Raw genomic sequence first — 27811 nt, forward strand, 5'->3', positions numbered from 1 at the left:
GCGGAGCGGGCTGGGGCCATTGTGGTTTGTCGTGGGCAGTGAATGCGATGCGCTCAAAGAAGACGACCCGACTTGTAAACAGCTTGTCGGCCAAATATTCTGCCGGCATTCCCTGCTGCACATCACCGCGACCGCCGAGCTCCCCCGCCGCATCACTGCTCGAGCTCCTGGTCCCGGCCTAAGCTAGCCATCGACATCACCTCGCTCTCCATCATCGTCCCTCCTCCTGCAGCGAGGCTTGCTCGTCATGGCCGCTCCCGTTTCCGCTTACAAGGACCGCCAGTTCCTCGCCGTAATTGGTGATGAGGTGCGACTCCGCCCTCGACCGCTCATCCGTGCTCTGTTGATGACATGCGAACAGGACTCGGTCACCGGACTTCTTCTCGCGGGTGTTGGCGTAAGCAAACCCTGAAATACCTCCCACGATCCGACCGTCTCCATCTTTCTGCTTGCCTGAAGAAGATCGCCTAACATCGTACCCTGCCAGCACGTCACGCCGCCGCCCGACAACCAAAAGAACTTCCTCGTCGTAGACGCCAAGACAGACAATGCTGCCATCGAGGCCGCCTTCGACTCTTTCACCCAAGAGAGAAAAGACATTGCCATTGTCCTCATCAATCAGCATGTACGTCGCCCAGCGCGTTCCTGCCGACCATCGTTTTGCAACTGGATGCTGACCTGGCCAGATTGCCGAACAGATACGCCACAGGGTAGACACATACACCGCTGCTTTCCCGTCTCTACTCGAGATTCCCTCCAAGGACCACCCGTACGACCCCGAGAAGGACAGTGTTCTCAAGAGGGTCAGGAGGCTCTTTGGCGAGTAGAGCACATGAAATACGCCCAACCAGGGCAAGGCGAACAAGACTTGCTTGTACATACGCGGAAACAAATATACCCACTCAAATGCTCTTCTCTAGGAGCTGGAAGTCGTCGACGCTATCAACTAGGCACTGCCTGTAGATTGAGGTGTCCGAAAAGTGACGCTGGATTCGGGCTAGAATAGCCTCAGAGAATCTACAACATCGGGAATCGATAAAGCGACTTGACGATCAACTAATCTGAAAACAAAAACTCCCAAGCCTCGATGCCATTATTACAGCCCAAGCGTTCGACCAGCCGCTCCCCTCGGATGTTGATCTTTTGTTACTTGTGATTATCTCGTGTCCATACAATACAATGAATATGAAACGCCTCCGACCAGTGTCTTACTCAACTTGTGCTTTGGACTCTGCTGCTGCCAGCAACTCCGCTGCGTCGTAAACAGTGCTTTTTGCTCGTGATACTCAAAGCTGGACTATCTAGAAAAGACGACGGTCGCCGTAAGACAGGTGATGGGCTCCTCGTCCTTGGTGACGACATCGGCAATGACGCTGTACTTGCCCTAAACCGGCGTGTCAGCATCTCGTCCGACAAGTAGCGTGGATCATTGCTTACCGGAGGAATTTCCTTGGGCAAGTCTACCTCCTTGTAGAGCTTGAGAGCTCCCTTGTCGAGGGGGCACTCCAAATCCACTTCCTTGACGTAGTCGCACAACTCGGCCGTTTGCCTGATCAAGGTGATGAGACCGTACTTGACCTGAAGGTTGACCTTGGCGCCCTCCTCGACCTTTTGGGCCAGAGTGCCCTTTGCGTTGATGGCCAGCTTCTTGCCGCTGGAATGCCGCATATTAGCTCAAGTCATGGTCGACACGGCCAAGGACCTGCGTGTGTATGTTTGCGCCCGTTGGCGCCTACTCCGGACGGATGTGACAAGACCGGGGAGCACTCACGCTTCGGGCGGGTTGGGCGCGAGGTCGACATCGTCAATGGTCAAGATGTACGGGTCGGGGGTCGAGCAAAAGAAGAGCGGGTTCTCGCCCGGCACTTTGTTGTCGGCTTGCAGGGTGACTTGGTTCTGGCTCATCAGGCCGCCCAAGAAGTTTGAGCGATCGATGGCGCTGACCAGTAGCGGGCTGGCGACAGCGAGGAAGAGAGCAGAGACCTTCATGGTGTGGAGGTGGATTTGCGGGAGAGAGGCGGTTGGGAGGAGGAGATGGTAGGGTTGACGATAACGAAGTCAATAGTGGACTGCGGGCGGCAGTGGTGGAGCGGCGAACGGGACCTTGTGACGTGACGCTGTGCGCCCCGGCCGGGACAAGACAGGAAGCCCCCAAACTTGGGCCGGTGGCTGGCCTCAACACCAAACCCAACCTGTTCAAGCTTTGTTTTGTCACTTCAACGCCCATTTATCAATGAAACATCTGTTGTCCAACGCCTCTCGCTCAACGCTACACGGTAAACCTCCAAGCCGAAAGTCGACAAGCTCGCTACATCTTGAGACCGCCATTCTGCAGCGTCTCCTGCACCACGCCGTACGTTTGCATCACTGACTGGACTTCCTTCTCCGCATCGTACCCATAAATCCACGGTTGCACCTTAGGGCACTGCCACCGACTCGGAAACGCGCACTCAATCTGCTTGCCCAACGTTGAGAGGAATAGCTCGTCACGGGCTTGCTGCTCGGGGCCATCGCGCAAATGGAAATCTCTCCTCTACCACGTCGTCAGCATTTCGCAAGGATACGAACGGAATCGACTTGCCTGTTTGAATGTTTCTTGTACAATGGCCTCTCCACGCGATTTGCGTAGCTTTTGGAAGACCACGAGTGCTTGATGTACCGAGCTTCTAGAATCAACGTCCTTGAGGACCTTTCCGAGGACAGCACCATCCTCTAGTGCCGAATTGGCACCCTGGGCAAGGTATGGCAGCATTGGGTGGCATGCATCACCAATGAACGCCAGGTTTCCTTTTGGACTGATCCATGAGTCCATCTCTTCCCTGTGCATCAACTTCCACTTGTCCACCTTGTCCACGCAATCTAGGAACCGCGTCAATCTGGGAATTCTGTGAGCAAAAGAATTGCAACCAGCAGTGCGGCTTACATCGGATCCCAACCCCTGAAAAGCTTCTTCATCTCTTTGGTCGAGCCAGCTTGCTTTGCAACCGACTCGGGCAGGTCGTCCGGCACGAGCAAGACAATGTTGTACATTTGCCCACCCTTCATCGAAAATGCCACGACGTGAGATTCGGGGCCGATCCAAAAGTGCACTGTTGGGTTTGTCACCCAGTCGCGCAAGTTTTGATCCTTAATCTGGTCCAACCTCAAGACAATTCGGTATGCCAGGTCCCCAGTTGGCAAGGGGGTGTCTTTTCGTCCGAGGAAGCATTCTCGGCACTTTGACCAAAGCCCATCGGCTGCCACCACGAGATCACAGTGGTGCTCTTTTCCATCTTGGGTGGTGAGGTTGGCCCGAGCAGAGTCTAAGTTGAGTGTGTCTACTCGCTGTCCCAACTTGAGCACAACTCCAAGCTCCTTTGCCCGTGCAGCCAGGGCTTTTTGCACGTCTCCGCGGTGCATGTCAACAAAAGGTGCTCCATATTTGCGGTTCATTTGCAGGTCAAAGTCTTCCTCCTTCGAAAGCAACTCGCCAGAGTACCGGTGCACAAACAACTTCTTGGGCTCAACCGCCATGCCAGCCAGCTTGTCGTACACGCCCCATGACTTAAGCAGCCTGGATGAGTTTGGCGTTATTTGAAGCCCGGCTCCAATCTGCAGTCTCGTCAGCAATGCTTGCGTTCATGATTGCAGGCAACTGCACCTCTGCGAGCTCTGGTGCCGTCTCCAACACCGTCACATGATGTCCGGATAGTGCGCATTCAATGGATGCAGCTAACCCCCCCAAACCCGCGCCGACAACGATGATTTTGAGGTTGTCGCTGGCGGATCCCATGGCTGCGGGTCTAGTCTATCGCTCCATAATCAATGCGAGTATGCTACGCTTTCCAAAGACGGTGCGAACGAAGAAACGATTTGCAGGTTTAAAAGACTCTTGGCCAACGCAGGAATAGGAGATCCATTTGGATGGTTGGATTTCGCCGGGAAAGCCGAGAGCGTCGGCGTTGAGATTCGTCTAGTCGTTTGGTCGGCTGTCCACATGGCGCTGTGATGCAGACTCAGGGAACAGATCTGTGGTCCTGGAGCTTGACAGTGCTTCAACATGCAATGCTGAAGATGACCCTTCCCCAGAAAATCGTCAGCCACGATTCGGGACATCCGATGGTCGAATCCCTGAGATTTCGGCTGATGGCCCCCCGCACTGTGCAAGCGTCTGTGCGCCGTCAACCTCCGCCGCGTTGCGGGGAAATCTGGACCCTATGCGTCAACTCCTTGTGCTGCCAACGAGGTCACTGGCTGCTTGCTCTTGGTGGGTGAATTGAGAGCGGCGCAGTCGCTTTCCTTGAACACCCGTCCGGCTTGCCATTGTGCAACTTGCCTTCTTTACTCAAATGAAGTCGAAAACTTCTTCAGCACATGCTTCCTTCACCTCAAGAGACTGCTGCAGCCAGCAGTCCGAAGCCGCCCCGGCGGCCTCGCGCTATACAGGCCTGTAATCTTTGTCGGGCCAAGAAATACAAGTGCGATGGTATTTCGCCTTGTAGTCATTGCAAGCGTATGGCCATCTCCTTATTGCAAATGTTGGCGAAATGTTGATGGCCAATCCGATCAGGGAGGGGATTGAATTGCACCTACCGGATTTCTTCCGCAGTCGAAAGAGCACCAAGGTCGGGAAAGCCGATGAAGCTTCGGATGCTGCTGCTAACAAGACTCGTTGATGCAGTGCCTTGCACGAGTTGGAGCAAAAGATCTTGCGCTTGCAAGCCGAGAATGCCAGGCTGCGTGCTTTGCCAAACACTGCCTCGTCTCAGGCACCAATACTTGTTGCAGAGACTACTTCCCAGGATACTGAAGTTACTAGGTCTTCAGTTTCACGGACTATCCAGGGCATATCTTTCCCCGGCCCTGGTCAGCAGGTGACTGCGGTTGCAGAAAGCCAAGATGGAACTGAAGAGGCCACGCCTGAGGACGGAACGGAGATTGTCGAAGTCAACCCGCATACTCGTAATGTAGAGTACCACGGCAACACCTCCTCGGTAGCTTTCATCGGACGTCTGCGCGAAGAGTACGGCTGCAGCGACACCGAAAATCAAGACAAAGACCAAGCCCGTTCGCAGAAGCAGTCCTTAGTCAGCACATTTCACAATGATGTCTTCAGAACACAGCAAAAGGACGTCCAAGGGTTTGAAGATGGTGTGGATTGCCAATTCTTCTTCCCGCAATCCTACGTTTTCCTTGAAACATACTTCAACAAGCTGCACTACATTCACCCAATTCTCGACAAGGAAAGCTTTTACGGTCGATGTGACGATCTTTGGCAAGGCCGCTTCCAAAACCAGTCTCGGAGCTTTATCGCCTTGTACTTTAGCCTTGTTTCCCTTGGTGCACTCATCCGGACATGGACTGAGGAAAAGATTAATGGCATGGGCAGGTTCGAGTGGAGCCGCATGTTGTTCGAAAAGGCGCAGCATGCTCTAGGCTTTCCCGGTTCCGCAAATGACCTAGAAGCAGCCCAAGCGTACGTTTTCATGGCCAAGGTCTGCCAAAACGAAATTAACCCAAATCTTGCGTACACGTACCTTGGCATGGCTTCTCGAATCCTGTTATCCATCGGTGCGAATCGAAAACCTGCCGACTCGCAACCACAGGCCATTGAAGCGTCGAAGACATGGTGGGGCTTCTACACGCTTGAGATCGAACTAAGCTTTTCGCTTGGCCGTCCCGACAGCTTGGGCATGGAAGACTACCACAATCGCCCACCTCCATCTATTGATGGATCGGAGATTGATATAATTCCTGGAATGATTGGGCTATCGCGTATAATGCGCGCTATTTCTGTCAAAGTCTACCTGCACCGTCTATCGCTGGGGCAGAGGCTCCAGAGCGCGATGAACATAGAAATTGAGATGGACGCCTGGGTTGCCCGATTACCCGATGCCATACGTCCTCAATTCACCTCGGATGTGGACCGGCATTGTCGACTTGGGGACCCACCATGGGCCTTTTATCAGAGACTTGTTCTGCAAATACGTAAGTGTCTGCACCAGTGGACCGGTCCGTCTTGCTGACTCTGAGGAATAGGCTACTACAATGTCAAGATGCTCCTGCTCAGACCGTTCATTGTGTACGCGACCAAACACAGTGAACGGGAACCGAGCTTGCTTGATGCGGAGAACAAGTGCACAGATGCTGCAGCAAAGACAATTGAACTGCTACACGAGACATACCGTGTACATTTTTTCTTCCATACATGGTGCGATCCCTTCTTCGTCTTCCTGAAATTGAAGATAACACTGACACTTCCAGGTGGTACAACATAACGTATCTCACATTCGCCGTCTCTATCATCCTCTTCCGCGCCGGCCGCAGCCGTGATGGCGACGACATCAATCCAAAAGCGGGTAGCAGCCCAGCCCAATGTCAGCAGCACGACTACGTCTCCCTCATCGAGCAAACATTGACCATGCTCGACATCATGTCCGAATCGGTTGTGGCGTGCAAGACGGCCAAGATCATCCGCCAAATGCTTGGCGCCATCCGCCAGCGCAACGGCAGCGGTAGTGCGTCTGCTGCCCCTGATGCGACATCCAGCGGCGCCGTTTCCCACTTTTTTGCGTCCGGGACCAACAGGGCCGGGGCGTCGCGATCCGGTTCGAAGGCGGCTTCACAGATTCCCGATGTACCTCATGCCGCGGTTACTGGCGGCGACCTTGAGATGACGCAAATGGGTCTAGAATCACTCGACGCCAGCCTATGGGACTGGAGCTTTGACTTTCGAGACATGTGGGACAACAACGGCAGCGGATTTCAAGGCTTCAGCTGAGCTCGAGCCGGTCTCGGCTGCATTAAGCTTCGCTTTCTCGACTATCCGCTTACATTCGTCGAAATGCCTGTCTTTACTTCCTTCCGATGACGTCCTCTAAAAAGTCGAATCCCCTCCGCTGCAACTCCCACGTCCGCGATCCCTTGACCATCTTGCCCACGAACGTGTGGCGCTCTCCCGGCACCCCGATAAACTCGCTCCGCACCCCGTGCCGCTGCAGCTCGGCGAACAGCTTCTTGCTCAAGTAGTCCGGCACCATGTCATCCTCGGTGCCGTGCACGATGCAAGTGGGTGGAAAAGATGGCGAAATGTTCAACGTCGCATCGATCAAGTCCCACTGCTTCGACGGAAACGCTACATCCAACAGCGTCCCGCGTCCAATATTGGTAAACGTGAACTCGCGGCGAATCAGGTCACGCTGTCTCTGTTCTTCGTCCACAACGTCTGCGCCTTGCTGCTGGCTCTGGCCTTCCAACGACACGCCTCCCTGCGTCGGCACGGGCACCTCGTCAAAGACGCGGCGGATGCGCTGCTCGCTCTCCTCGTGCGCCGGAATGAAAATACCACCCAGCGGCTGCGTCCAAAACGGATCCGCAAATGCCTTCGCGCCATACAAATCCAAAATCGCCTTGACGCCCGCGTTCTCGGGGACGCCCCAGCCCAGCGCCAGCGCAAGGGTCCCGCCAGACGACGTGCCAAACGCAACGACGGCTTCACGGTCGACGGCGACGGTGTCGTGCCCGTGCGCCATCAGCTCTGCCTCCAGCGACGAGGTGGAAGACGTCGAGTGCACCCACGCCAGCGCCGTGCGTGCGTCGGCAATGGGTCCGTCGAAGATCGAGACTTGCGGGCACAGCCGGTGATCGATGGATACAACGATCCAGTGGCGCTCGAGGCAGTCGTCGATTTGGTCAGAGTTGACCATGCCGCTGTGGCCGAGCATGAAGGCGCCGCCGTGAATGCCGATGGCTGGGAGTGTGTGAGATGGTTGTTGTTTTTGCTTGCGCGTGGTTTATACGAAGGGACACGGAGCAGATGACAGACCTACTGGCAGCGCCGTCTTTGTGCTGGGCGCTGGCGATGGCACGTAGACGTCTGCATGAATGATGCTGCCCTCGATGACGGCGTACACGCAGCGGAAGGTGGGCTGCATGATGGCGGACAGCGTTGGTTCTTCGTTTTCTGTCCCCAATTAGAAAGTGCTGGACAGGATTCTATGCAAGTGATTTACTCGTAGCTTCTGTTAATCAATGCCGTATATCTGCTCTGTCGGACCAACCAAAATCGAGTCGTATTCGGGTGGATGAAGTCGGGAAGAACAGACCGAGGAGTGGTGCCGAATCGCAAGTAAGACAGAAGCCGTCAGTAAAGTGAGAGACCAGACAGATATCACCACTACTCGCACGTAAGCATTGGTCTCATATGTATCCCAGGCGAATGATCCGAGGATCTGAGCTGCCTTGGACGAATGGGGCAAGAAAAGTGGGTCACGTCGTCGCTCCCATCGTCCCCGCGCTCTGACTTGTCTGACGTCTCTCGATCAGAGAGACACTGCGTTCATCAATTGATGTCGCAGTAGGACCTATTTCAAGCTCCTTCGCCTGCGCAGGATTACGTGCAGTGACAAAGTGCTCCGTCGCATGAACGTATTTGAAATATTGGATAAAATTCTCCGCCTGTAGGATTTCAAGGGGAAAAGATAAATATCAGCTATTGGAGCTAGGTCTTGGAAATGCGGACAGATGGACTGACTCAATGCGCCACGCACCACCGGCGGCCGCGCAAATCTGATATCACGACTCCTCGCGTCGGCAGCGCAATACAAAAAAGGGGACGACAGCCGCAGCCACGTCAGAAAGGAGCGTCGGTTTTCGAAGCTCGGTTCTCGGAGGTCGGCAAACACGTCGACAAGACGTTGAGCGTCAAGTGGCAGCAGCCGCATTGCTCACGAGTTGTGCACAGTGACAGCAGCATTGGCAAATCGGGGGGTTTGAAAGGTGTGCTCGGAAGAGCCGAGTAGGGTTGCAGCAGGGCGCGCGCCGGGCCGGATTGTGGGGTGCGTTGGGATGGTTTGCGCTGCCTGGACGGCTGGACGGGACGGACAACGGACGGAGGATCGGACGGAGAGGCATACGACGCGAAGGGCGAAGGCGGAGCAAAAGTTTATTGAAAAGTGTCGATTGCCGTACCTCTAGTGTAGTCTGTTTTGACCACTGGCTTGAGTCTCTGCATCCAACCGCGTGCAGAAAAAGATAGACATTGAGGAAATTTTCGAGGCTGTCAGTTAACAACACCATGGAGCATATTGTCAATATTTTGCCGGGAAAGCATTCGGCGGAGCCTGGCAAGAAAGAGCTGCGCAAACTCGAGCAGCCGCCGGACGACAAGAAGAGCTACGTCATTCCGCAATTTGAGGGCGAGGTGCTTTCGATTCCGGGCAGCAAGAGCGTGTTTCGCATCATGACATCGGCGCTTCAGACCGACGACACTATTGCCGTCTTCACTTCAGGCGGCGCGCTCGCTGACGCACCTGGCTTCCACCACCACGAGGAGGCACACGACGTGTTTCTCGTGACCAAGGGCCATGTTAAGCTGTGGAATGGCGATAAGTGCAAGATTATGGGTCCGGGAGATTTTGGCTACGTGCCGCCAGTGAGTAACCTGACGGACGAGGCAGCAAGTACCAGACGATAGCGTAGTGACTTGGGCTTGCAGCACATCATTCACAACCCGCAGCTGCTGGGCCCAGCAACCGAGACATTCGGGCTCATCACGCCCGCGTCGTGGCTCAATTTCTTCCGCTACGTCGCCGAAAAGTATGATGGCATCCTGTATCCCGAGTTCGACGACCGCAACCTCAAGGAGATTCTGATCCCCAAGATCATGGCGGCCAAGGGTCAATTCGACGTCCATTTTCACCCACACCATGAAGGCTGTGCCGTTTCCGAGTGGGACGCCGACGACGAAAAGCTGCCGAACGGCAGCTTGCCGTATTATCTGAGAGCGAACACGGGTCCCAGGTGGCTCCTGGGCGGCGTGCTGTCGCGGCCTTTCATCACAACCAGGCAGAGCGCCGGCAAGTTTGCCATCTCGAGCATCGAGTCGTCGTCGCGTTATGGCTCGTCCGTCTTCGACAACAAGATGACGTTCCCGTCAGTCCACCACTGCTTGTCGATTGTTGAGGGCGCGCTCGAGGTGACAGTGGAGGATCTGACGCCGTGTGTGTTGAGAGAGGGAGAGACCATCTTCATCGCCGCGGGGACGCCGTTTGCGTTGAAGTTTGCCAGCAAGTTTGTTCGTGTGTGGAGTTTTACGAGCGGCGATGGGATCGAGGCGTTTGTTCATGAGGCGGGTGAGCCGTGGAAGGGCTATGCGATACCAGACAGCGCGGGTGCTGTTGATGAGGCGGCTTTGGAGAAGGTGCGGGAGAAACTTGGCGTGAAACTGTAAGAGGGCTTGGTCAATGGTAGCAGCTCTACGATAGCAGCGAGTGTTTGTGGCTTGTGTAGATGAGGTGCAGGATAAGGAAGCTTGGTCAACGGGTCGCGGCTCTTTGAAGAACGAGATGCCAGATAAAGCAGCGGGTCTGTCAAAAGTCCAGTCCGGCCTGGACGGTAAGGCAAAGACGAGGGTAGACGTTCTTAACCACCGCGACCCAACTACAGTACTGATGAGATTCTCGGTACTCAGCGCCCCCTTTCTTAACTCTCGTCTTAGCCTAACCTAAATTTAGCAGATGGATGCAGGGTTTGGTAACAGCTGTTGTGTCGCGCACGGATTACATGATGCATCTTTTGGGCGGAAGACACTCTTTAGCCACTGTTGCGGTACGACAGCGGAGAGCGTTTTCAGTCTGATACAGTGGATTGGGGTTGTTGGTACTTGAGCGTAACGGGGTGAATTAAGAGGTTTGCCCTGAATTGGGTTGTGCAGTGGCCACGACTTTTAGCCGAAGACGGAACCATTAACATCCGGCGCTTGGTGTGTGATTGGTTTCTTTCCGATCTTCTTTTAGATGCGCTCGGAGGCTTCGTCTTTGACTAATGCGCAAGTTTGTCCAGGTGGACCTCCATTGCTGAAGTCACGGCGTCAAAATCGCAGTTCGGGGGGTGGAGATGGATCAAGATGTTGCCCCTGAACGACGTTCTATCTTTTGAGAGGGGAAGAGTCGGAGACGAATACTGGGTAGCACACAAGCATTCTGAAGGAGGCGCTGGTCAGGAGCATCCAAACAATCACCCTCTCACGAAATCTGTGGTTGTGTAGGTATGCCACAGCTCATGAGTCCAAACTTCAAAACGCGCCACCGGCAATGCACCGTATCTATCAACAAGTTGGACGTGTGTGGTGCTTGTGCTCAGACTCGAGCAGTAAATCCTGGGAAAGTCTACCCAAATTCACCTGTTGAGGTGGATTTCGCGGTCTTACTGGCGAGACTCCGGCCGCCAAGTGCGTCGAGTTTCTCCAGCACGGATTCATCGCCGCTGTTCAGGCTCTCAAGCAGGATGTTGTGCTCGCAGCCTTGACCAGTGCAGCTGATTCCGCATCAGCTTTGAACCTGCCAACCCAACATGTTCCCCCGAGCATCAACTCTTTCGAACCCTTGGCAGCAGGTCGACCTCCCGGGGGTCCAGCCTTGCAACCATCTGCTTTCACCGCCATGTTACCTGCAGCTTTTCAGCAAGACTGGTCTTGTCCCGGACACAAATCCCTCTCTTGGGGCCGAATTTCCAAGATTTTGGAGCGGCATGGAAGCGCCACGCCTCTCGGCTAACAACCCCATCCCTCGCTCCGTTCTCAATGGCCACCAGCTGCCAGAGTGATATGAGTGAGACACAGGCAGCTGCAGATCTGGGGCGAGAATGGCGCGCTACGGCAGCTTCTATGTGTTACCGAGGAGAGTTTTGGTCATGGTACGCAACGCGACCTGTCTTTCAGCTCCGTCGGCTCCTTTCTCCTTGCCAGGTCCTCATCCGCCAATCGAGATGCACTCTTCTCGACCCCAAATTGATTGTACTTGCCATCGAGAGTTCCATCACGAGCTGATATGAACTGGATCACCCCACAGCGGATGGATTGTCAATTCGGCCTATACAGCTAACACCGCGGCTCAATCCCGGAGTTGACACTTCTTTGCGGCCCACTGTGGGGGTATCTATCTCATTTAAGTCTTTGCTCGTAACCTCGTGGATAGTGTAAGGCTTTGTGACGCAGACCGACGACTTCGCGAACGCTTTCATGGCAGAAATCCGGAACAAGGCCCTCAGGGGCCTGATTGCCCTCCCAGCCGTCCTCGGTCAGACCGTAACTTCTGCGCCAACCTCCAATTCGATCTCGGTGGACCCCTCCAACTATACCTGGGCCGGATCCGACAGTCTGGCAGTCTCAGAGGTTCTCTCTTGTCAAAGTGCATCAAGATTGTGGGCCAGCAGTTACAACTCGTGGGATCTCAGCTCTGACAAAGGGGACCCGACCGGCTATTCCACCTACACGGAGCACATCTGGCAAGCTGCCCCTAACTACACCGGGAAAGTCTCAACGCTTTGCGATGGTGTTCCACGAGCCTCGGGTGCTGCTAGCACCATAAGTACCTCATTATTTTCGTACGCGCAGTACTCGTACACGGAACCCACGCCCACTTGCACCTACGACTACACTGGTTGCTCAAGGCTGGTTCAGTCTTTTCGCGATTCGTCGGCCACACAATTTCCAGACTGTGGCTTTGGTGGAGAGTCTTGCGTTGGAATCATCGCAGGAGAAGAAAACTGCCGGTTGGACGCAGCAGACGTCAAGCTCATGTACTGGCCTCATTCAAAGGCTGACTCCGAGCTTTGCACCCCAGCCTCAACGACAGCAGCGCCGACCATTACTTCTGTCGTCACGGCGACGTCAGGCAACTACACCTTTACTTCTCCCACGGTCTACTTGTCTTTCCTGTCCCTTACTGCGTTGCCATGCGCCGGCAATGGCTGGGAGAATGTCATCGTTGGAGTACCGTCGGCATCAATCTCGAGCGTTGAATACGACGCGACCACGCCTTATAGGTAGGAAGGCCACTTCATTTTCGCACTGCCTTCTTTCGCTGACCCATCGCCTTAGGCACACCAAATCCATCGACTGGCGCAATTTCGACCACCCTGTAAGCCAATCAACCCCTCGACACTCAACAAACAAAGCCTAACACGCACGCCTCAGGTGCCCGCCAGCCCCTACCGCAAGCAAACATCGTGCTACTACACCGACGAGCGGAGCCTCGACCACTGCACGACCATCTTCGACGACGACTACAACCCGCAACTGGCGCTGCCGACCAACCCGCTCCTCTACACGGACCTGTACTCGGGCTTCGCCAACTGCTCCATCCTGTCGTGGCGCGTGGCGGTCCAGGACCCGCCCGCGCCCTTCAAGACGGCCGACGGCCTGCTGCGTCGTGACGGGCAGGAGCCCATGGCCGTCCCGCTCACCCCGGCCGGCTTCCAAACAATTACTGCTACGCCTGCTTCCCACCCTACCATCACGGATGCGCCGGCCACGCCTACGTCTGCGACTGTTGCTGCCTCGACTTCGGGTTTGGCGGCTGCCATCTTGTCGGGTCTCTAAAGTGCTTCGGCCTCGGCGAGCGAGGAGGACACAGTGGTCTTTGAATAAAGTGCCAGAAGCATTCGAGGCTTGGTGATAAGAGTTGTGGCATACGCTGGTGGAGTGCCGCGGATTGGGGCCCACATGCTCCTGTTAGTGTCTTTTATGGATGCCGAAACGCTTCCCATTAATCACCAGTTGGCTCCCTTCCTGTTCCCCTCGCATGTGCCACAGCTTTTGTCATCACGCCTCGACTGGTTGCATGAGCTGGAGGATTCTAGAGAGCATCAGCTGTTGCCGTCTGCGCGCTACTGGGCTGTTCGAGAATCGCAGTAGCAAACGGGGACATGAATAGAATGATTTACGACGCTTGGATTGTCTTTGCAACCCATCAGCATTTCCCTTCCGCCATCTTCAAGTTGCTGTTTTCCTCATCGTTGAAGTTGTTGTGCTCGAGATTGAGAACTTCGGTCGTGCGCTTCTCTCAAGCTCTTTCAACCCCAAGCCACTCATCCTGAGGCATCGAAGCTGACTCGAAACACCAGCACGACCAGCGACTCGCTCGACGGCCATTTATACCTTGCAAGAACGACGTTGATAGCATGGTCCCTGATTGAGCATGGGCATTTTTGCTTCCGTCCGCCAACGCCTTTGCAAGATTTCTCATCAACTCTGTTGCTACCATCCGCCAACGCAATGTTCACTAAACAACCCCGGCGGTGCCGCGCAACTATATCTCAAGGCCTCTGCTGCAGTAAACACGCATCGAACAAACAGCGGCTTGGCCCCTTGAGCACGCGGGGAAAAATGGTTCAGTACTCTCGACTACCATCCGGTGTGCAAATTTTCCCTCGTGGCAGCACAAAATAAAGGATGACTTGGCATTAGACACATTAACCATTCGCGCCCTTTTGAAAGAAGAGTCCCACATTATGCGTTCTCAAAACCGCCCAACAGACGCCACATCGGTACAACACTGGTCCCACTCGCGCCTCAGAGGGTCGCGGAGAGGCCTACACGGCGTTGGCAACGGAAGCTTTCCGCTTCTCACTCCTGCCCTTGACAATATGGGACAAATCACCGACTGCGCGCAAAAAGTCAGCTCCCGTAATCACAACAGCAAAGAATCGAGCGGCGGTGGGGGATGGACCTACCAGGAAGCTGAAGGGGATGGTCAAGCGCAACGAGGAGAATGGCAAACAAGATCCACCAGCCGGCGCAGATGGTGATGAAGGCGAAGGCGCCGCCGGCCTTTTGCAGGTGGCGCGCCGTGTCCAAGTTGCCGTTGGACGTCTGCCAGTACGCGCCGGCCAGCAAGCAGAACACGAAGACCAGCGAGCCAAGGATCGTGACGAAGCAGATGTTGGTGCGCAGCGCGAGGATGGTGAAGAGGAAGCACATGAAGGCCATGGCGAGCATGAGGAAACCTACAAATACGCGAAGAAGAATGTCAGTCGGTCTGTCTGTCTGTGTCCCTGTCGATCTGAGCCCCTTCCCCCGCGCGGAATTTTTTTTTTTTTTTTCATCATCGAACGACGGAAGATAGAGAGGCACGCACCGAAGCCCGAATTGAAGCCCACCGTCTGCATCCCGCTCGCCGGGTTGCTGGGGTCCGTGGCAAAGGCGCCGTACGCGTTGAAGTCGGGCGTCAGCGTGGCGCCGAAGCTCATCCAGAAGCCGCTAAACGACATGAAGACGACGCACGGGAAGCTATTGCCCAGGACCCATTCGCCAATGGCACCTAGCAGCATGAGGATGCCGCCGCAAAAGTAGTACGCGCCGACGTTGGCGGAGACGCCGCTCGCCCCGCGCCAGCCCATCAAGATGCTGCGGATGCGTCAGTTAGGTGGAAAGACGTGGTCCGGGAAGACACTTGCCAGCTCAGCGGCGTCAGGGCTAGGAGGAAGCCGATCAACGAGCTGGGAATGCGTCAGTCATTTGGCATGGGGTGGGTGGTGGTCCAGGAGAGGACTTGCACTGGAGTTGGGTTGCCAAACTTCTTCCGCAGCTCCCCCTTGACCTTGTTCTGAGGCGACAGGTAAATCTTCTCAAACAGCTCTGGCGAGATGGAAATGCTGCCGGCGGTGCGGATCTTGTTGAGCGCGTGTTCGGAATCGACGTGGGCGCCCAGATGCTCATCCGGATAGTCGTTCCTGCTGAAGTCCTTTTCCAGGCGCTCCTCCGCCACGTGGTTCTGGTTGTTTTCCGCCATTTTTCATACCACTCTGTTTGCAGTTCCGAATCCGCTTTTCCGCAAAAACACTCCAGGTAGGTAAGTATTATTCTTTCTTTCAATTGCTGGAAGCGCCAGGCTACTGCTCCCGGCACAACCGCCAGGGGCGCAGACACCGTCTCTTCTAATACGGACCTCGTCCCAAGGCGTCGGCCCTGCACGGCTCTTCTCCACGTTTCTCCTCATTCCAAACAAGTCAAGAAAGAGGGGAGCAGGCCCGGCCCAGGGTCAGAGCTAGATCGCCAGCGCTGAGCACGCATTACCTTGGGAACGCTCAAGTCCGAAGAAGGACCCAGCATGGTCGACGACCATGAGCAGCGGTCCCGTCCAATCCGCTGGCCGCCCACGACACGGCAAATAAGCTTCCCCACAACGCCATGCGCTTGTGCAAGGTTCTATCCGGGGAGACCCGCTCTCGCCCGGGCCATGGAGCATCCTGGCGAACGAGCAGCATGCCTGCTTTGCGAGCGAGAGGGAGAGAGGCTGAGCTGCCCTCGCCATGCCAGCGCTGCCCCGTGGCATCGAGCCTGCGGTCCGGGTCTGCGGAGACGCGTCGTCTGGAGCATCGTGGCTGCCCCGGCCTATCAGGCTCTCGTTTACCTTGGCGTAGAGCAGCCTTCCAAGAAATGCGGGGAAGGCGGGCAAAACGTCAACCAGAGCTCTCTCATCGTCAGAAAGTCTGTTTGAACGGCCTCGCGATCCCCGGTCGCCCTTTTGGATGAGGTGCGAGCTGTGGTCAGCCCATGTTGATGCTCAGGGCTGACTGGAACGGACCCCCAGCCCGTCATCCAGACTGCAGCAAAGCGCCTCTGCGCGCGCCTCGCTGCTCATGACCAAATTCCACACGGCTTGCTCGGACGAAGGGGAGCACTGGCATTTTTGAGCCTCGCTCCAACGGCCCGCCGGGGGCTCTCCCAAAGGCCACCTACCACCTGACTCGAAGCATTCCTGTCCCCCGGGCCTTCACATCTGCTCAGGAACCAAGACACAGGCCTTCTGGAGACACTGCTAATCCCACTTTGTGACTCCTGTGGCAAACATTGAAGCGCAACGGGCGGCAGGCATACCCGCATGCCCCTTACTACTGAAAGCTTGTCGTGGCAGCATCGTGATTCGCGTCCAGGGGTCTGTCACCAAGCATTCGTAAGCTCCAGCTATAGGCTCGGATGGCGTCAGCGGTGGAGGACATGGGGTTCGAAAGTCCACAGACGTAGGAAAATGACGCTAGGCTGCATGCTGAAGCGTGCCATCGGGCTCACCCTTACTCGATTCACTTTACCAGACGACAGTCGACTTGAAAGAAAAAGAAATCTCTAAAATCACCCGCTTACCTTAAACTCGACTTTTCGCACTCCAAGCCGAGTCCAACGAGTTTGGCTCGCGAGGTCGTTTAGGTAACAGCAATTGCCTCGTCTCGCCTCACTCATTACTGTCGCGCCTTTGGTCCGACTGTCCATGCACTGCGAGGGTCGGCGGAGCAGATTCTCTCCTGCCTCCTTTGGACCGGAACCGGATTCCCGCTGGCGCTAACCACGGTGGTCATTGCCTGACATCTCTTCCCAATGGCGGCAAAAAGACAGCAGCCTAGCTAGTAGCATCATCAGCGTCCTACGGAAAGGACACGGACGAAGGGCGTTTGTGGTTCACGCACGGCCCTCATGCAACCTGTGGTTCCTTGGATGATTTCACCTCGCTACCACTCTGCAAAAAGAATGGAAAGCAGTGTCAAAAGGGCAAAAGGATCCCTCATGTTGGCCAGGAATTGAACCTGGGACTTGACGTGGATGCGACGGTTGCCACGACATGCGTTACCACTACACCACCAACACGTTTTTGTAGGACCGCTGTATGCTAGGATAGGGGTTGCGAAAATTTATAAATGGAAAAAGAAAGTAGGTATGATGGCAGAAAAGACCGAGGCAGGACAGCGTCTTTCGGTTGGCTCAGCCAGCTTGCTGTGATGGAAAGTCCAGAGAAACGAGTATGAGTCGACTGACAAAAGATGAATATCGTCCGAGGATCTGAAGCCGCGCATTCCTCGCTCTTGCTCGCTTTGGCAGTGACCATGCCACCCACTCTTGATCGGTCTCTCCGCTTCTCGCGCGTAACACGACCGTGATTGCCGAGCCGCATATTTGTTTTGTTCCTTTCTGCCAATACAGGCAACTGGAATTTGAGAGTACGTAAGAGACAGGCGGGACGTTATGGGACGCTTGTCGGGCGTGCATGTGTTGAGGGAATAGGCATTGCGTAATGGAGAAAGAGGCCAGAGGTGGTGGTGAGAAGGAAAGCCTCATTTTGTGGATGTGTGAGCCAAGGCATCAAGGCAAGAGAGGCAACCAACCTAGGTGCAACTTGCAACATGAATAAGGAGCCCAGTCGCAAGCCCAGGCCTGGCCCCTCCTCCCCCGAATCAGGATCAAACTCTCGAGATCCTAATGTTGGCAAACTCCACGGATCACGCTTGCTACGTTCGATGTTGCGAAGGCTGTCTGATCATTGGCTGCGGCCTCTTTGCCGCGCGCTTTACCTGCCTTTTCTGGCTCCGTCTCTTTTCATTGGCGGCATCTTGCTCCGAGCTCAGTCTCTTGTTGACAGCTTGCGTGGTCGTTGTTTTCGCTCTCGAGACAGATATTTTGACCGTGGGGTTTTCAAGCTCGATCGTGAACACCGACAAACCGCCAACCTAGCGTTTTTCCTGGAGCAGTGGTCCCGCTACAGCCAGACGCACCAATTCTTAGCCCTGCCGGCTTCGAGAGCATGAAGTCCTCTTCCACGGCGACGAATGCATTGACATGCAAGCCGAAGACAAGTTCGCAACGCCATGGGCATCGGCCTCTTCCTTCGGGCGGGTAGCTCCTTGTAGCGCGAGCGCAAACCGCACCCACGACCAGCGAGGCGGGTAGGTGCTTTGGTGCATCCGGCCGATGTCAAATTCCATGATCTTGGAGGCGTCAGATGGCCTTTTCTTCAGGCGAGGCAGGTGTCGCAAATATTGTGGCCTGACGGTCTTGGTGTGTCGATGCGACTCTTCACGTTTGCTCGACGTGTTTGCTCCCTCTGCTCTCCACGGGACATTTGTTTGGACATGGAGAAGGCGTGAATGGGACTCAGGTGGACATGGGATGTGAGGTGATTCTGGTTCAAATAGCGACGTCGGGAGCTGCTCCGCCAAACTCTGGCCCCCTACCCCGCCATTTTTGGCGGCCACCACTTTCGGGCCCAGACACTGACGTCTTATCCTCCCACCTTCGTCTCTCAAGCTTCTACCTACAATCTACATGATCAATTGCATCCGCCTAGGACATTCCCGGATTTGTGCAATCAGTCCTTTTTGAGCGTCTTTGATCCTTGCCCAGCCCTCTCCACGCGTCCTGCGTCCTTCGCGTCTCCCGCGCGGCATCAAAACTAGCTTCCGGCTAGCTCCACATCCATCTGTACGTTCTGAATTGCGCTCAGCTTGTGCAACCTACAAGACTTTACACAGCATCTTACATCTTCAACTATTGCCGCCTATGGCCACGTTTCGAGAGCCATGCCTGCGGGACCTGGACCAGCGGGGTTTCATCCAAGGCGCTACGATTAAGAAGAGCTCTGGAGAGGAATTGTGCCACTACTTTGGGGGCATACCCTACGCTCTACCACCACTAGGACCATTCAGATGGCGACTGCCCCGGCCTCTGCCTGCTTGCTACCGCTATGGAACAAGGGCCAATCCAGGCAGATTCACAGGCGGAACTGGCGTGTGTCCGCAATCGGCCACCCTGGCGGGAACCACCAGTGGGCCTTCAAACTTGGAGGACGAAGACTGCCTTCAGCTCAACATCTGGGTTCCTGCTGGCGAGCCTCCAGCCAACGGATGGCCCGTCTTCTTTTACATTCACGGCGGCTTCTTGCAAGTTGGAAGCCCCAATGACATTAACCCCGTAGGATTGCTTTCAGAGTCACCGTTTAGAGCCATAGTCGTCACGCCGGCCTACCGCCTCAACTTGTTTGGTTTCCTCGCCTCTCGAGAACTCCAGTCTGCCGCAGGAGATGAGCCCACCGGCAACTTTGGATTCTGGGACCAACGGCTTGCACTGGAATGGACCTATAAGAACATAAGCTATTTTTCTGGAGATGCCGCAAATATTACAGTTGGCGGGTATTCCGCAGGCTCGCACAGTGCCTTCAAGCAGCTGGCCTACGACCTGTACCTGCCCGATTCCAAGAGCATCATTCGTCGGTGCGTCATGTGGAGCAACGGACCCGGCATGGAGCCCAAGACGCTCTCGTCGGCTCAAGCCCAATTCGACGAGCTCCTCGAGCACCTCCAAATCCCGCCGTCTTTGCCCACGGTCGACAAAATCGGCAAGCTCAAATCCATCCCGGCGCGCCAGCTCCTCGCAGCGGCTTCGACCATGACGCGCCACCAATTCCGGGCGACCCTGGATGACGTCTTTGTCCCGTTCAACCTGTACGCGGAGATTGACAGCGGAGCGTTTGGGGCGCGCCTGCAAGCGCGAAATGTTGCGCTGCTAATGGGTGAGTGTCGCGACGAGCACTTTTTGTACGGGACGTGGCACCCGCCCGAAAACTCGCTCGCATCAGTAGTGCAGCGGCTGCGTGCAGACTATCCAGCACCGGCGGTGGATGCGCTCGTCGCGCACTACTATCCCGACGGACGTCTGCCAGCCGAGTGCGCCGACTGGCGCGATGCCTTTGGGCGCATCTACGCCGACGTGCAGATCCACGCGCTTGAGCGCGGCTTCGTTGACAAGCTGGTGGTCGGCGGGGCGGAAGACTTGATCTTTCGATATCGCATTGAATGGCGGGCGCGGTGCGTCGACAACATTTTCCCGCCCGAGTGGGGCGTCACGCACTCGAGCGACATGCCGATTTGGTGGTGGGGCAACGCCGGGACGCCAGGGCCGCTGGGCGACGATGAAAAGAGCCTTGTCGAGAAGGCGTTTGTGGGGTTGTTTGCCAGCTTCGTCCGGGGCGATGTGACCAAGGTTCGGGAAGAGTGGGGGACGCAGGGACACAAGGAGGTTAGGAGGCTCAAGCCGGATGGGAACGTTGATATATGGTTCGACGAAATGTGGGAGCAGGGTGTCGCGGTGTGGGAGGTGTTGAGGCAAATTGGCAAGGCGGAGACAGGAAACAAGAGAGAAGTCGATCACAAGGCGAAGCTGTAAGTTTGGCGGTAGGCGAGCGGCAGTGTTTGGTTCTAGCGCATTGGAGTTGACTTGGCCATAGGCACATTCACCTCGACTTGACTGGATGTTGGATAGAGTTGTAGCGCAGCGGCGGTGGGGGGCCAGGTAATTGCAAACAGAGTCGCAGAGTGGTGGTGGAGCTGCTGTAGGCTCGTATCGTCGTGCTGATGGCACGGTGCAGATACGGTTGCTGTGAGGTCGCCTTTCCGGGTCGGAATGAGGCAATGGGCCGAACTGGTCGGGCAACATCCGCTTTCAGAACAGGTGGAATTCTGCAAATGCCAACCGCTACATGGGAATTTTTTTTTTTTTTTTTTTTTTTTTTATTTTTTTTCGGCTTTCCAACAGGGGGCGTGCTGTGTCCCAAACAAGGGCGCTCATTGCTCTAGGGATGTTCGCAGTGCGTGCGGTACGAGGGACAAAACCGCCGACGGACGAGCACCAGGTCATGATGGCCATGGCAGAAAATCGCACCCACAGCGACAGCGACGACAAGCTTTTGCGCGAAGCAATTGCCAAGCTCCAGCAGTCCTACCGTAGACAGACAGCGCAGGCCGCATCCGACTTGCGAACACCACGCCATGGACCAATCTCCACGGCGCCGTCGCCATCCAAGTCCGCCCTCCCTCATGCGCGTGCAGCCAAGGGGTCAGCTTGACAGAACAACACTGGAAGCGGCGTCCGTTAGCGGGAGCCACCTCTCACTCAGCCTGGACCGTCATCGATCACGACGGTCTGGTGCCTCGTCCCAAAATCACTCACTCCATCCTACTTGTACCCATGTGCCTCTCGTCTCGTATCCCACCACCACCACCGGCATCCCACAACTGCACTTCCCCACGCTGCCACACTTTTCTTCATAAGGCTGCTGCCGACTGAGCCTTGCCTGTTTGACCTCCCCTTTCCCCGTCCTACCACCCAACACTAGTCATGGCGCCCTACCGCACCGTCTACCCGCTAGACGAGAAGAAAGACTGCCTCATCCGCATCGAAGAAGAAGAGACGCAAGGGGAGGAAAAGCAAGAGAAACCATTCTTCGCCTACCACATTTCCGAAAGACCACCGCCGGCGCACTCGCCGCGATCCTTTAGCCAGGTCCTCGTCTTCGCGCTGTGCTGCTCCAACATCATGACGCTGGCCCTGGCCTTCTTTCTCTACTCAGGCGCCTACTGCCCCGTCGTCACGCTGCGCGACCCCTTCAGCCTAGTCCCCGTCTCGTCGGCATCAACACCAGCAGCAGTAGGCCCGCTACGAGACTCTGGCGCCCTCGCCTCCATTCGCTTCGAACAACGCATCTTCACCTCGCCGGCGGTCAACTCGAGCTTCTCCTCCTCCTCCTCCTCCTCTTCTTCTTCTTCCTCCTCTCACTCCGCCCCCTCGAGCGCCGCAACCAGCCCCTCGTACTTCGGCAACCCGCGCAGCGTACCCGGCATCGACCGGGCATGGAAAGAGCTTCTGGCGGGCCAATTCTTCGCGCTGTCGGCCGACGAGAGCGCACCTCTACTGCGGGCGGGGCTGGCCAGCCCGCCGCGCACGCGCTCCGACCCCGTCTATGCCGAGCTCGACGTCTACCACAGCCTGAGCTGCCTCAACAGCGTGCGCATGCAGCTCGACGCCGAGTACTACGCTGCCCACGGCGCGCAGGACGGCATCGGCTGGCGCAAGTGGGATGATGGGAGGGCGAGAGTCGGTGAGTTTTTCTTTAGTTTTTCTTTCTGGCCTGAGTCCCTGTCCCCCCTGTCCCCTTTTTTTGTTGCTATCTTTTTGGGGAGGAGGAAAGATGGACTGAGTCAGTGAGTGAGGGAGTGAGTGGTGCTGTTGCTAATGTGTGAGTGTGACCGACAGACGCCTGCCTCGACCGTCTCCGCCAGACTATCATGTGCTCGGCCGACTTGACTGTGCTGCCCCTGCACAGCAGCCGCAGCGCCCATAGCAACAACAACCACAACAACAACAACAAGCCGCAAACGCTTCACCAGCTGCCCAAAACCTGTCGCCGCTGGGACGACGTCAAGTCCTGGGTTGACCGCCGCCACGAGCGAACGCGCTTCCTCGAGGTCAGGCGGCAGGGAGGCTTGTAAACGTGGAAGAAGATTTCTTTTGGTTTTTCTTTACGGTGTTGGATTCATTCAGGTGCTCGGATCGGATCGGATCGGATCGGATCGGATCGGATCGGATTAGGGCGTGTCTATTTTCTCTCTCTCTTCGATTATTTGGTGTTGGGGGGAAATTTCGAGTTGTTTGTTGTGTTGGCATGGTGTGGTTGCATTTCACAGTGCATGCATGCATGCATGGACGCATGGCTGTCAGGGGGGGGTTTTTTTTTTTTTTTTTTTGTCGTCGTTGCGATGGGTCGCTCGGCTTTCCATCTTCGAAGAAGCAGAAGAAGAGAAGACGAAGAGGATTCTGGCCAAAGGGAATGGCGAGAAGGACGAACGCCAAGGAGAGAACATGAAGCATGTGCTGCGAAAAAGGTGGATACATATCTGCATGTATAGAAACACATACGCCAGCCTACCCAGGAACCCAGCTTATTCCTCGAGATGAAATGGAAAGGAGTGGCGATTCTTCCTCATCTCGATGTCTGTCTGGATGTGTTTGAATTGTCGCGCGTCGGTGACTGAGCTGAATTGGTTTTCGCGGTGCTCTGTCAGGGATAGGTAGATAGGCGCAAGCATGAACGAAAAAAATGTGAGGACGAAAAAAACAAGCAATAGCGGTGCAGGGCAGCGATGATTGGACTGGACGCGTTTATTTGGCCACGATCATCATCATGTATGTTTCTGTAGGTATAAACAATCATCCATCCATTGATCCACGATGAGAGCGAGAGCCAGCGCAGAACCGTCCACCCCCTAATGTCCAACCAACCTGACTTGAATCTTCAAATGACGCCCACCAACATCGCCGTGCCGTGCAATGAATAAGGTACAAGGTTGACTCTCCGACAGGAACAAGCTGATCATTTATCGGCCCTTTGAACCAATCCGTCCGTCGGTGCTTTCAATCAAATCCGTCCACGGCCCTTCCATTACGTCCGTCTGTCCGTACGCCCGTCCCATCCGCCTAATCAGGAACCCACGCAGCCAAAAGGGAGACGCCGTACACCAAGCAAGGCCAAGAGAAAAAAAAGAAGACGAAAACGAGAAAAGAAGAGCTGGGATGCCGGGACAAGAAAATTGCCAGTCTCGAACCCACCAGCAGCAAAAGCGCGCCTACTTCAAGTCATCCGGCGTCAGCGCCAGCACAGTACTCGTGCCATTCTGAAAGCGCGTCTTGAAGATGCGATTGGCATTCTGAAACATGCCGTCCTTGAGCGAGACGACGATGAACTGGCTGCCCTTGAAGCGATTCTTGATGAGGTTGCCGATGTTCTGCGTGTGGCTGAGGTCGAGGGCGGCGTCGACCTCGTCGAGGATGTACATGGGCGCGGGTTTGAACTGGAGCAGCGCCATGATGAGGGCGATGGCGGCGAGCGAGCGCTGCCCGCCGCTGAGCTCCGTCAGCGATTGCTTCCACACCCCGCCCAGCTGCACCCGCACCTCGAGCCCGTCCATGATGGTCTTGCCCTCGGGCGCGTCCAGCTTGGCGAAGGCGCCGGCCAGCAGGTCGCTGAAGATTTGCCCAAAGTCCTTGTTCACCTTCTCCCACGTCTTGTGCAGCGCCTCGCGCTTGTAGCCGTCCAGCTCGACAATCGTGTCTTCGATTTTGCGCTTGTCCTTGATGACGGTGCGCATCATGCGCTTGAGGTTGGCCTCCTTCTTCTCCACGCTGTCAATCATGTTCATGACCTTGGGGTTGATCTTCTTCTTCATGCCCTGAAATGTCTCGGCCACCTTCTTCAGGTTCGTTTTGCAGTTGGCCATGTTGTGTCCTTGGAATTCGTACGGCGTGCCTGGCCGCCCGAATTGCTCCTGCTCTTCGCCGATCCATTCGTACTCTTGCTCGAGCGACGCCACTGCTGCCCGCGTCGCCTGCAGCTCCTTGTCAAACTTTTCAATCTGGTGCCCCAGCTTTTGCAGCTCCAGCCCTTCTTCTGTGATGAGGTTGGACTTGGACCGCACCGCCTCGTCCAAGTCGTGCAGTTCGTCATCAAAGCCTGTCAGCTTTGCCCGCTCGTCCTCGAGTTGCGCGGCGGCGAGGTCGTGCCTGTCCTTGACTTCCGTCTGCTCGTGAACCAGGGCGTCGAGCTCCTGTTGCTGTGCAGAGAGCGTTGCAGTTGCATCTTGGAGTTGCTCTTGTGACGCTGCGAGGTCGCTGCTGCATTGTTCTGCCTCCAGCATGGCGTCCCGCATCTCTTGTTGGAGGGGTCTGATCGACGCAGAGTTTTTGGTCAGCTCCTTCTTGAGCTTGTCTAGGGACGTCTTGAGCTCTGCCAATTTGTTGTCCTTGTTCTTGCTGAATTCGTTCATGTCCTTTTCGATGCGTTTAAGCTCCTTGGATGACTCGTCTTGCCTCACTTTGGCGTCTTTGATGGCCTCCTTGAGCTGGATGATGGACTCCTTCATGTCCTCGACTTGTTTAATGATCTATCCGATGTTAGCGCGGCGAGGGCAAACTGTGACAGTAAAGCTTACTGAAGAAGATGAGTTGCCGCTGATTTGCTCCTCGGCAAGTTTGATCTCGTGAGTCTTGAGGTCAAGCTCTTGCTTAATCTTCTTGGCAGAATCCAGCTTCCTCTTTTCCTTCACAATGGTGGCCTGCAACTCCCTCAGAGCGCGCTCCTGGGAGTTGAGCTCTTGAGTGAGCTCGTTGATCTTTTGCAGCCGGACGAGCACACCACTCGACCGAGGGGCACTTCCACCAGAGAGGGTTCCAGCCGGATCGTAGACAGCGCCCTCAAGTGTGATGCTGTGCATGCGAACGGAAGGATCGTAGGCCATGCGGTTGGCCGTCTCGGAATCTTCGCAGACGAGTGTGTTGCCAAACACGTACTCCATGGCAGCCTGCACTTCGTCGTCGTATCCAATGAGCTGGAGCGCCAGGTTGGCCTTGCCGGGTGCCAGCTTTTTCGCCGCTCCGATCCTCTCGGCAGCGGCCTTGAATGCAGCAATCTTGTCCAACGGGATGATGGTGACGCGCTTCTTGAGCTTGCCCTTCTCCAGGAGATGGGTACCAGTTTGCGCCGTGTCGACGACCACGTTGTACAGCCTTCCACCTGCGCAAAGTTCCAGAGCGAGCCCAGCCTGTGTATTGTCCTTGCCAAGAGTGAAAAGCTCCGCGACTAGACCTTTGACCTTGGACCTGTCGAAATTGGGAAATGGATCGCTGTAGCTAAAGTCGATGTTTGCGTCCTTGCTCTTCAGGCCGTCGAGTTTCTCCTTGAGGGCACGAATGCTTTCCTGGAGACGGGCCTCCTCCTGGTACATTTCGTCTTCCTTGCCTGGCTCGAAACCAAGCTTGGAGAGGTCGCTCTCAAGCTTCTGTGCCTGCGAGCGCAAGCGCTCCAATTCTTTCAACAAGCTCGAGTTCTGCTCCTTCGCTTTCTTTGCACGTGGCTCGGCCTCTTTGATTTGCTTCTCAAAGTGAGCAATTTTGAGCTTTGCCTGCTCTTGCTCCGTCGCGGCAGAGTTCAAGCGATTCCTGGCTTCGGACAGTTGCCCTTGATAGCCACTTTCTTGGCCTTCCTTGGATGCAACACCGGTCTGGAGAGTTTGCAGGAGTTCTTCCTTCTTTTCAACCTCTTCCGTCTGCTTTTGGAGCGCCTCGTGCGCGGCCTTGTACTTCTCTTGGAGCTTGTCGTGGATTTTGGTTTTTTCCTTGAGCTGTGCCTCCAGCTCCTTGACAGACTTTTCCAACTTCTCGAACTTGTCATTCTCCTCGGCCATACTCGATTTCTTGAGGTCTGCAACCGTCGCAAGACGCACCATCTCGTGTGAGTACTGCTTGACCTCTTCTTCGAGCGCCTGGAACCGTCCACCCTTCCGCAGCTCCTTTTCTCTCCTCCGCTTGACCTGCTCGATATCCTCTTTCAACATCTCAATCTCATTCTTCAACCGTACTGCCGACTCTTCTAATTCCGTTTCTCGCTGCCTCTTTTGCTCCAAATCATCCACAGCATTCTTGAGTCTCTCGTTCCCTCTTAGCCAGTCGTGCGCAACCACCAGGCGAGTGAGTCGCTCAAGCTCGTTCTGAGTCTGCTGGAAGTCCAAAAAGGCGCGCTTCTCAGACCTCAGCTTTTCCAGCTTGGGGTCGATTTCTTCCTTGAGCAGCTCCTCAATCTCTTGAAGCTTGCTGTTCTTCTTTGCCATTGTCTTGAACGCCTTGGCCTTGCGGTCCTCGAACATGCGGGTGCCAGCTGCCTCCTCAATCATGCCCAATATTTCCTGGGGTTTCATGTTCAACACCTTGGTGATGCGGCCCTGCATGATCAAGAAGTTGGGATTGTTGATGTTTAGACCGACTCTTTGGAAGAGATCGTGGACGGAGTGCAGCTGCGCGGTCGTCTGGTTGATTTTGTATTTGCTAGTGCCGCCGAGCATGATCTGACGGCTCACCCAAATCTCTGAGCGGTCCTCCATGCCCGTTGGCGATTTGCTCTTGTCGGTGTTGTCGAAAATGATTGTGACGCTTGCCCTGGTGACGCCTGCTTGACCGCGCTTGTAGATGAGGTCCTAGATTCCCAGCCGTCAACTCCCGCCAATGAATGTTGGTCGCGATTCATACCTGGAGGTTCTGCGCGCGGACGGTCGTCATGTTTGTGATACCAAGGACGAAACATATTGCGTCGAGGATGTTAGATTTGCCGGAGCCGTTGAGACCGGTAACGGCGTTGAAGCTGTCGTCCCTGCATGCGCCGTCAGTACTGCGATTGCAATGTTGATGGCGGATCGTTTACCAGCCTCGGATCTCTGTGCGGACGGCATACGACTTGAAGCCCTGTTGTCTGTGTCAGCGCAAGGTCGACATGCGCGATGGAGAGGACGCACGTCTATTATGATTTCCTTGATCCACATGGTGGCGACGTCGGCTGGTCGTTGTCGCTGAGCAGCTCGCGACAGCGCGTCTGGCGAGGATGATTTTCCCCGGATGTTCGGTGTT

General features: G+C 55.6%; 12 protein-coding genes and 1 non-coding gene across 13 annotated transcripts; 7 read left to right on the forward strand and 6 right to left on the reverse strand.

The window, feature by feature from the left end:
• Positions 1-247: 247 nt before the first annotated feature.
• Positions 248-827, forward strand: IWZ02DRAFT_437577 (V-type proton ATPase subunit F; the record flags this gene model as incomplete). Its single annotated transcript, XM_066766642.1, has 4 exons — positions 248-307; positions 362-397; positions 488-625; positions 687-827. 4 exons carry the CDS (start codon positions 248-250, stop codon positions 825-827), a joined length of 375 nt encoding a protein of 124 aa, XP_066617733.1.
• Positions 828-1297: 470 nt separating this feature from the next.
• On the reverse strand, positions 1298-1989 carry IWZ02DRAFT_472427 (ML domain-containing protein; the record flags this gene model as incomplete). Its single annotated transcript, XM_066768950.1, has 3 exons — positions 1298-1384; positions 1438-1654; positions 1772-1989. 3 exons carry the CDS (start codon positions 1987-1989, stop codon positions 1298-1300), a joined length of 522 nt encoding a protein of 173 aa, XP_066617734.1.
• Positions 1990-2131: 142 nt separating this feature from the next.
• On the reverse strand, positions 2132-3879 carry IWZ02DRAFT_151111 (FAD binding domain-containing protein). Its single transcript, XM_066761926.1, has 4 exons — positions 3641-3879; positions 2924-3591; positions 2582-2876; positions 2132-2533 (listed from the first exon to the last, which is right to left on the reverse strand). The coding sequence occupies exons 1-4, from the start codon at positions 3770-3772 to the stop codon at positions 2309-2311; spliced, it is 1320 nt and encodes a 439-aa protein (XP_066617735.1). The 5' UTR covers positions 3773-3879; the 3' UTR covers positions 2132-2308.
• A 474-nt stretch (positions 3880-4353) lies between these two features.
• IWZ02DRAFT_386933 (Zn(II)2Cys6 transcription factor) lies at positions 4354-6760 on the forward strand (the record flags this gene model as incomplete). The annotated part of the gene is made up of 5 exons (XM_066765503.1): positions 4354-4492; positions 4550-4650; positions 4674-5967; positions 6019-6190; positions 6244-6760. The coding sequence occupies 5 exons, from the start codon at positions 4354-4356 to the stop codon at positions 6758-6760; spliced, it is 2223 nt and encodes a 740-aa protein (XP_066617736.1).
• A 36-nt stretch (positions 6761-6796) lies between these two features.
• On the reverse strand, positions 6797-8156 carry IWZ02DRAFT_150993 (Alpha/Beta hydrolase protein). Its single transcript, XM_066761925.1, has 3 exons — positions 7992-8156; positions 7805-7933; positions 6797-7729 (listed from the first exon to the last, which is right to left on the reverse strand). Exons 2-3 carry the CDS (start codon positions 7911-7913, stop codon positions 6834-6836), a joined length of 1005 nt encoding a protein of 334 aa, XP_066617737.1. The 5' UTR covers positions 7914-7933; positions 7992-8156; the 3' UTR covers positions 6797-6833.
• An 899-nt stretch (positions 8157-9055) lies between these two features.
• Positions 9056-10210, forward strand: IWZ02DRAFT_495007 (cupin domain protein; the record flags this gene model as incomplete). Its single annotated transcript, XM_066770094.1, has 2 exons — positions 9056-9412; positions 9476-10210. 2 exons carry the CDS (start codon positions 9056-9058, stop codon positions 10208-10210), a joined length of 1092 nt encoding a protein of 363 aa, XP_066617738.1.
• Positions 10211-11645: 1435 nt separating this feature from the next.
• On the forward strand, positions 11646-12945 carry IWZ02DRAFT_150737 (uncharacterized protein). The gene has a single exon (XM_066761923.1). It carries the CDS (start codon positions 11999-12001, stop codon positions 12806-12808), a length of 810 nt encoding a protein of 269 aa, XP_066617739.1. The 5' UTR covers positions 11646-11998; the 3' UTR covers positions 12809-12945.
• A 1243-nt stretch (positions 12946-14188) lies between these two features.
• On the reverse strand, positions 14189-15710 carry IWZ02DRAFT_150385 (uncharacterized protein). Its single transcript, XM_066761921.1, has 5 exons — positions 15316-15710; positions 15217-15258; positions 14898-15166; positions 14494-14766; positions 14189-14423 (listed from the first exon to the last, which is right to left on the reverse strand). The coding sequence occupies exons 1-5, from the start codon at positions 15549-15551 to the stop codon at positions 14353-14355; spliced, it is 891 nt and encodes a 296-aa protein (XP_066617740.1). The 5' UTR covers positions 15552-15710; the 3' UTR covers positions 14189-14352.
• A 1609-nt stretch (positions 15711-17319) lies between these two features.
• Positions 17320-17401, reverse strand: IWZ02DRAFT_t129. The gene has a single exon. It is a non-coding gene; the product is annotated as a tRNA-Cys (tRNA).
• Positions 17402-18711: 1310 nt separating this feature from the next.
• Positions 18712-20905, forward strand: IWZ02DRAFT_150381 (putative carboxylesterase). Its single transcript, XM_066761920.1, has one exon. It carries the CDS (start codon positions 19088-19090, stop codon positions 20747-20749), a length of 1662 nt encoding a protein of 553 aa, XP_066617741.1. The 5' UTR covers positions 18712-19087; the 3' UTR covers positions 20750-20905.
• On the forward strand, positions 20906-21564 carry IWZ02DRAFT_150380 (uncharacterized protein). Its single transcript, XM_066761919.1, has one exon. It carries the CDS (start codon positions 21063-21065, stop codon positions 21426-21428), a length of 366 nt encoding a protein of 121 aa, XP_066617742.1. The 5' UTR covers positions 20906-21062; the 3' UTR covers positions 21429-21564.
• Positions 21565-21700: 136 nt separating this feature from the next.
• IWZ02DRAFT_495011 (uncharacterized protein) lies at positions 21701-22851 on the forward strand (the record flags this gene model as incomplete). Its single annotated transcript, XM_066770095.1, has 2 exons — positions 21701-22460; positions 22616-22851. The coding sequence occupies 2 exons, from the start codon at positions 21701-21703 to the stop codon at positions 22849-22851; spliced, it is 996 nt and encodes a 331-aa protein (XP_066617743.1).
• A 689-nt stretch (positions 22852-23540) lies between these two features.
• IWZ02DRAFT_503232 (condensin subunit Cut14) lies at positions 23541-27795 on the reverse strand. The gene is made up of 5 exons (XM_066770328.1): positions 27700-27795; positions 27609-27649; positions 27437-27557; positions 25348-27384; positions 23541-25299 (listed from the first exon to the last, which is right to left on the reverse strand). Exons 1-5 carry the CDS (start codon positions 27724-27726, stop codon positions 23986-23988), a joined length of 3540 nt encoding a protein of 1179 aa, XP_066617744.1. The 5' UTR covers positions 27727-27795; the 3' UTR covers positions 23541-23985.
• Positions 27796-27811: the final 16 nt, after the last annotated feature.

Source organism: Phyllosticta citriasiana (genome assembly GCF_038021145.1).
Source record: "Phyllosticta citriasiana strain CBS 120426 chromosome Unknown IWZ02scaffold_21, whole genome shotgun sequence".
Lineage (NCBI taxonomy): Eukaryota > Fungi > Ascomycota > Dothideomycetes > Botryosphaeriales > Phyllostictaceae > Phyllosticta > Phyllosticta citriasiana.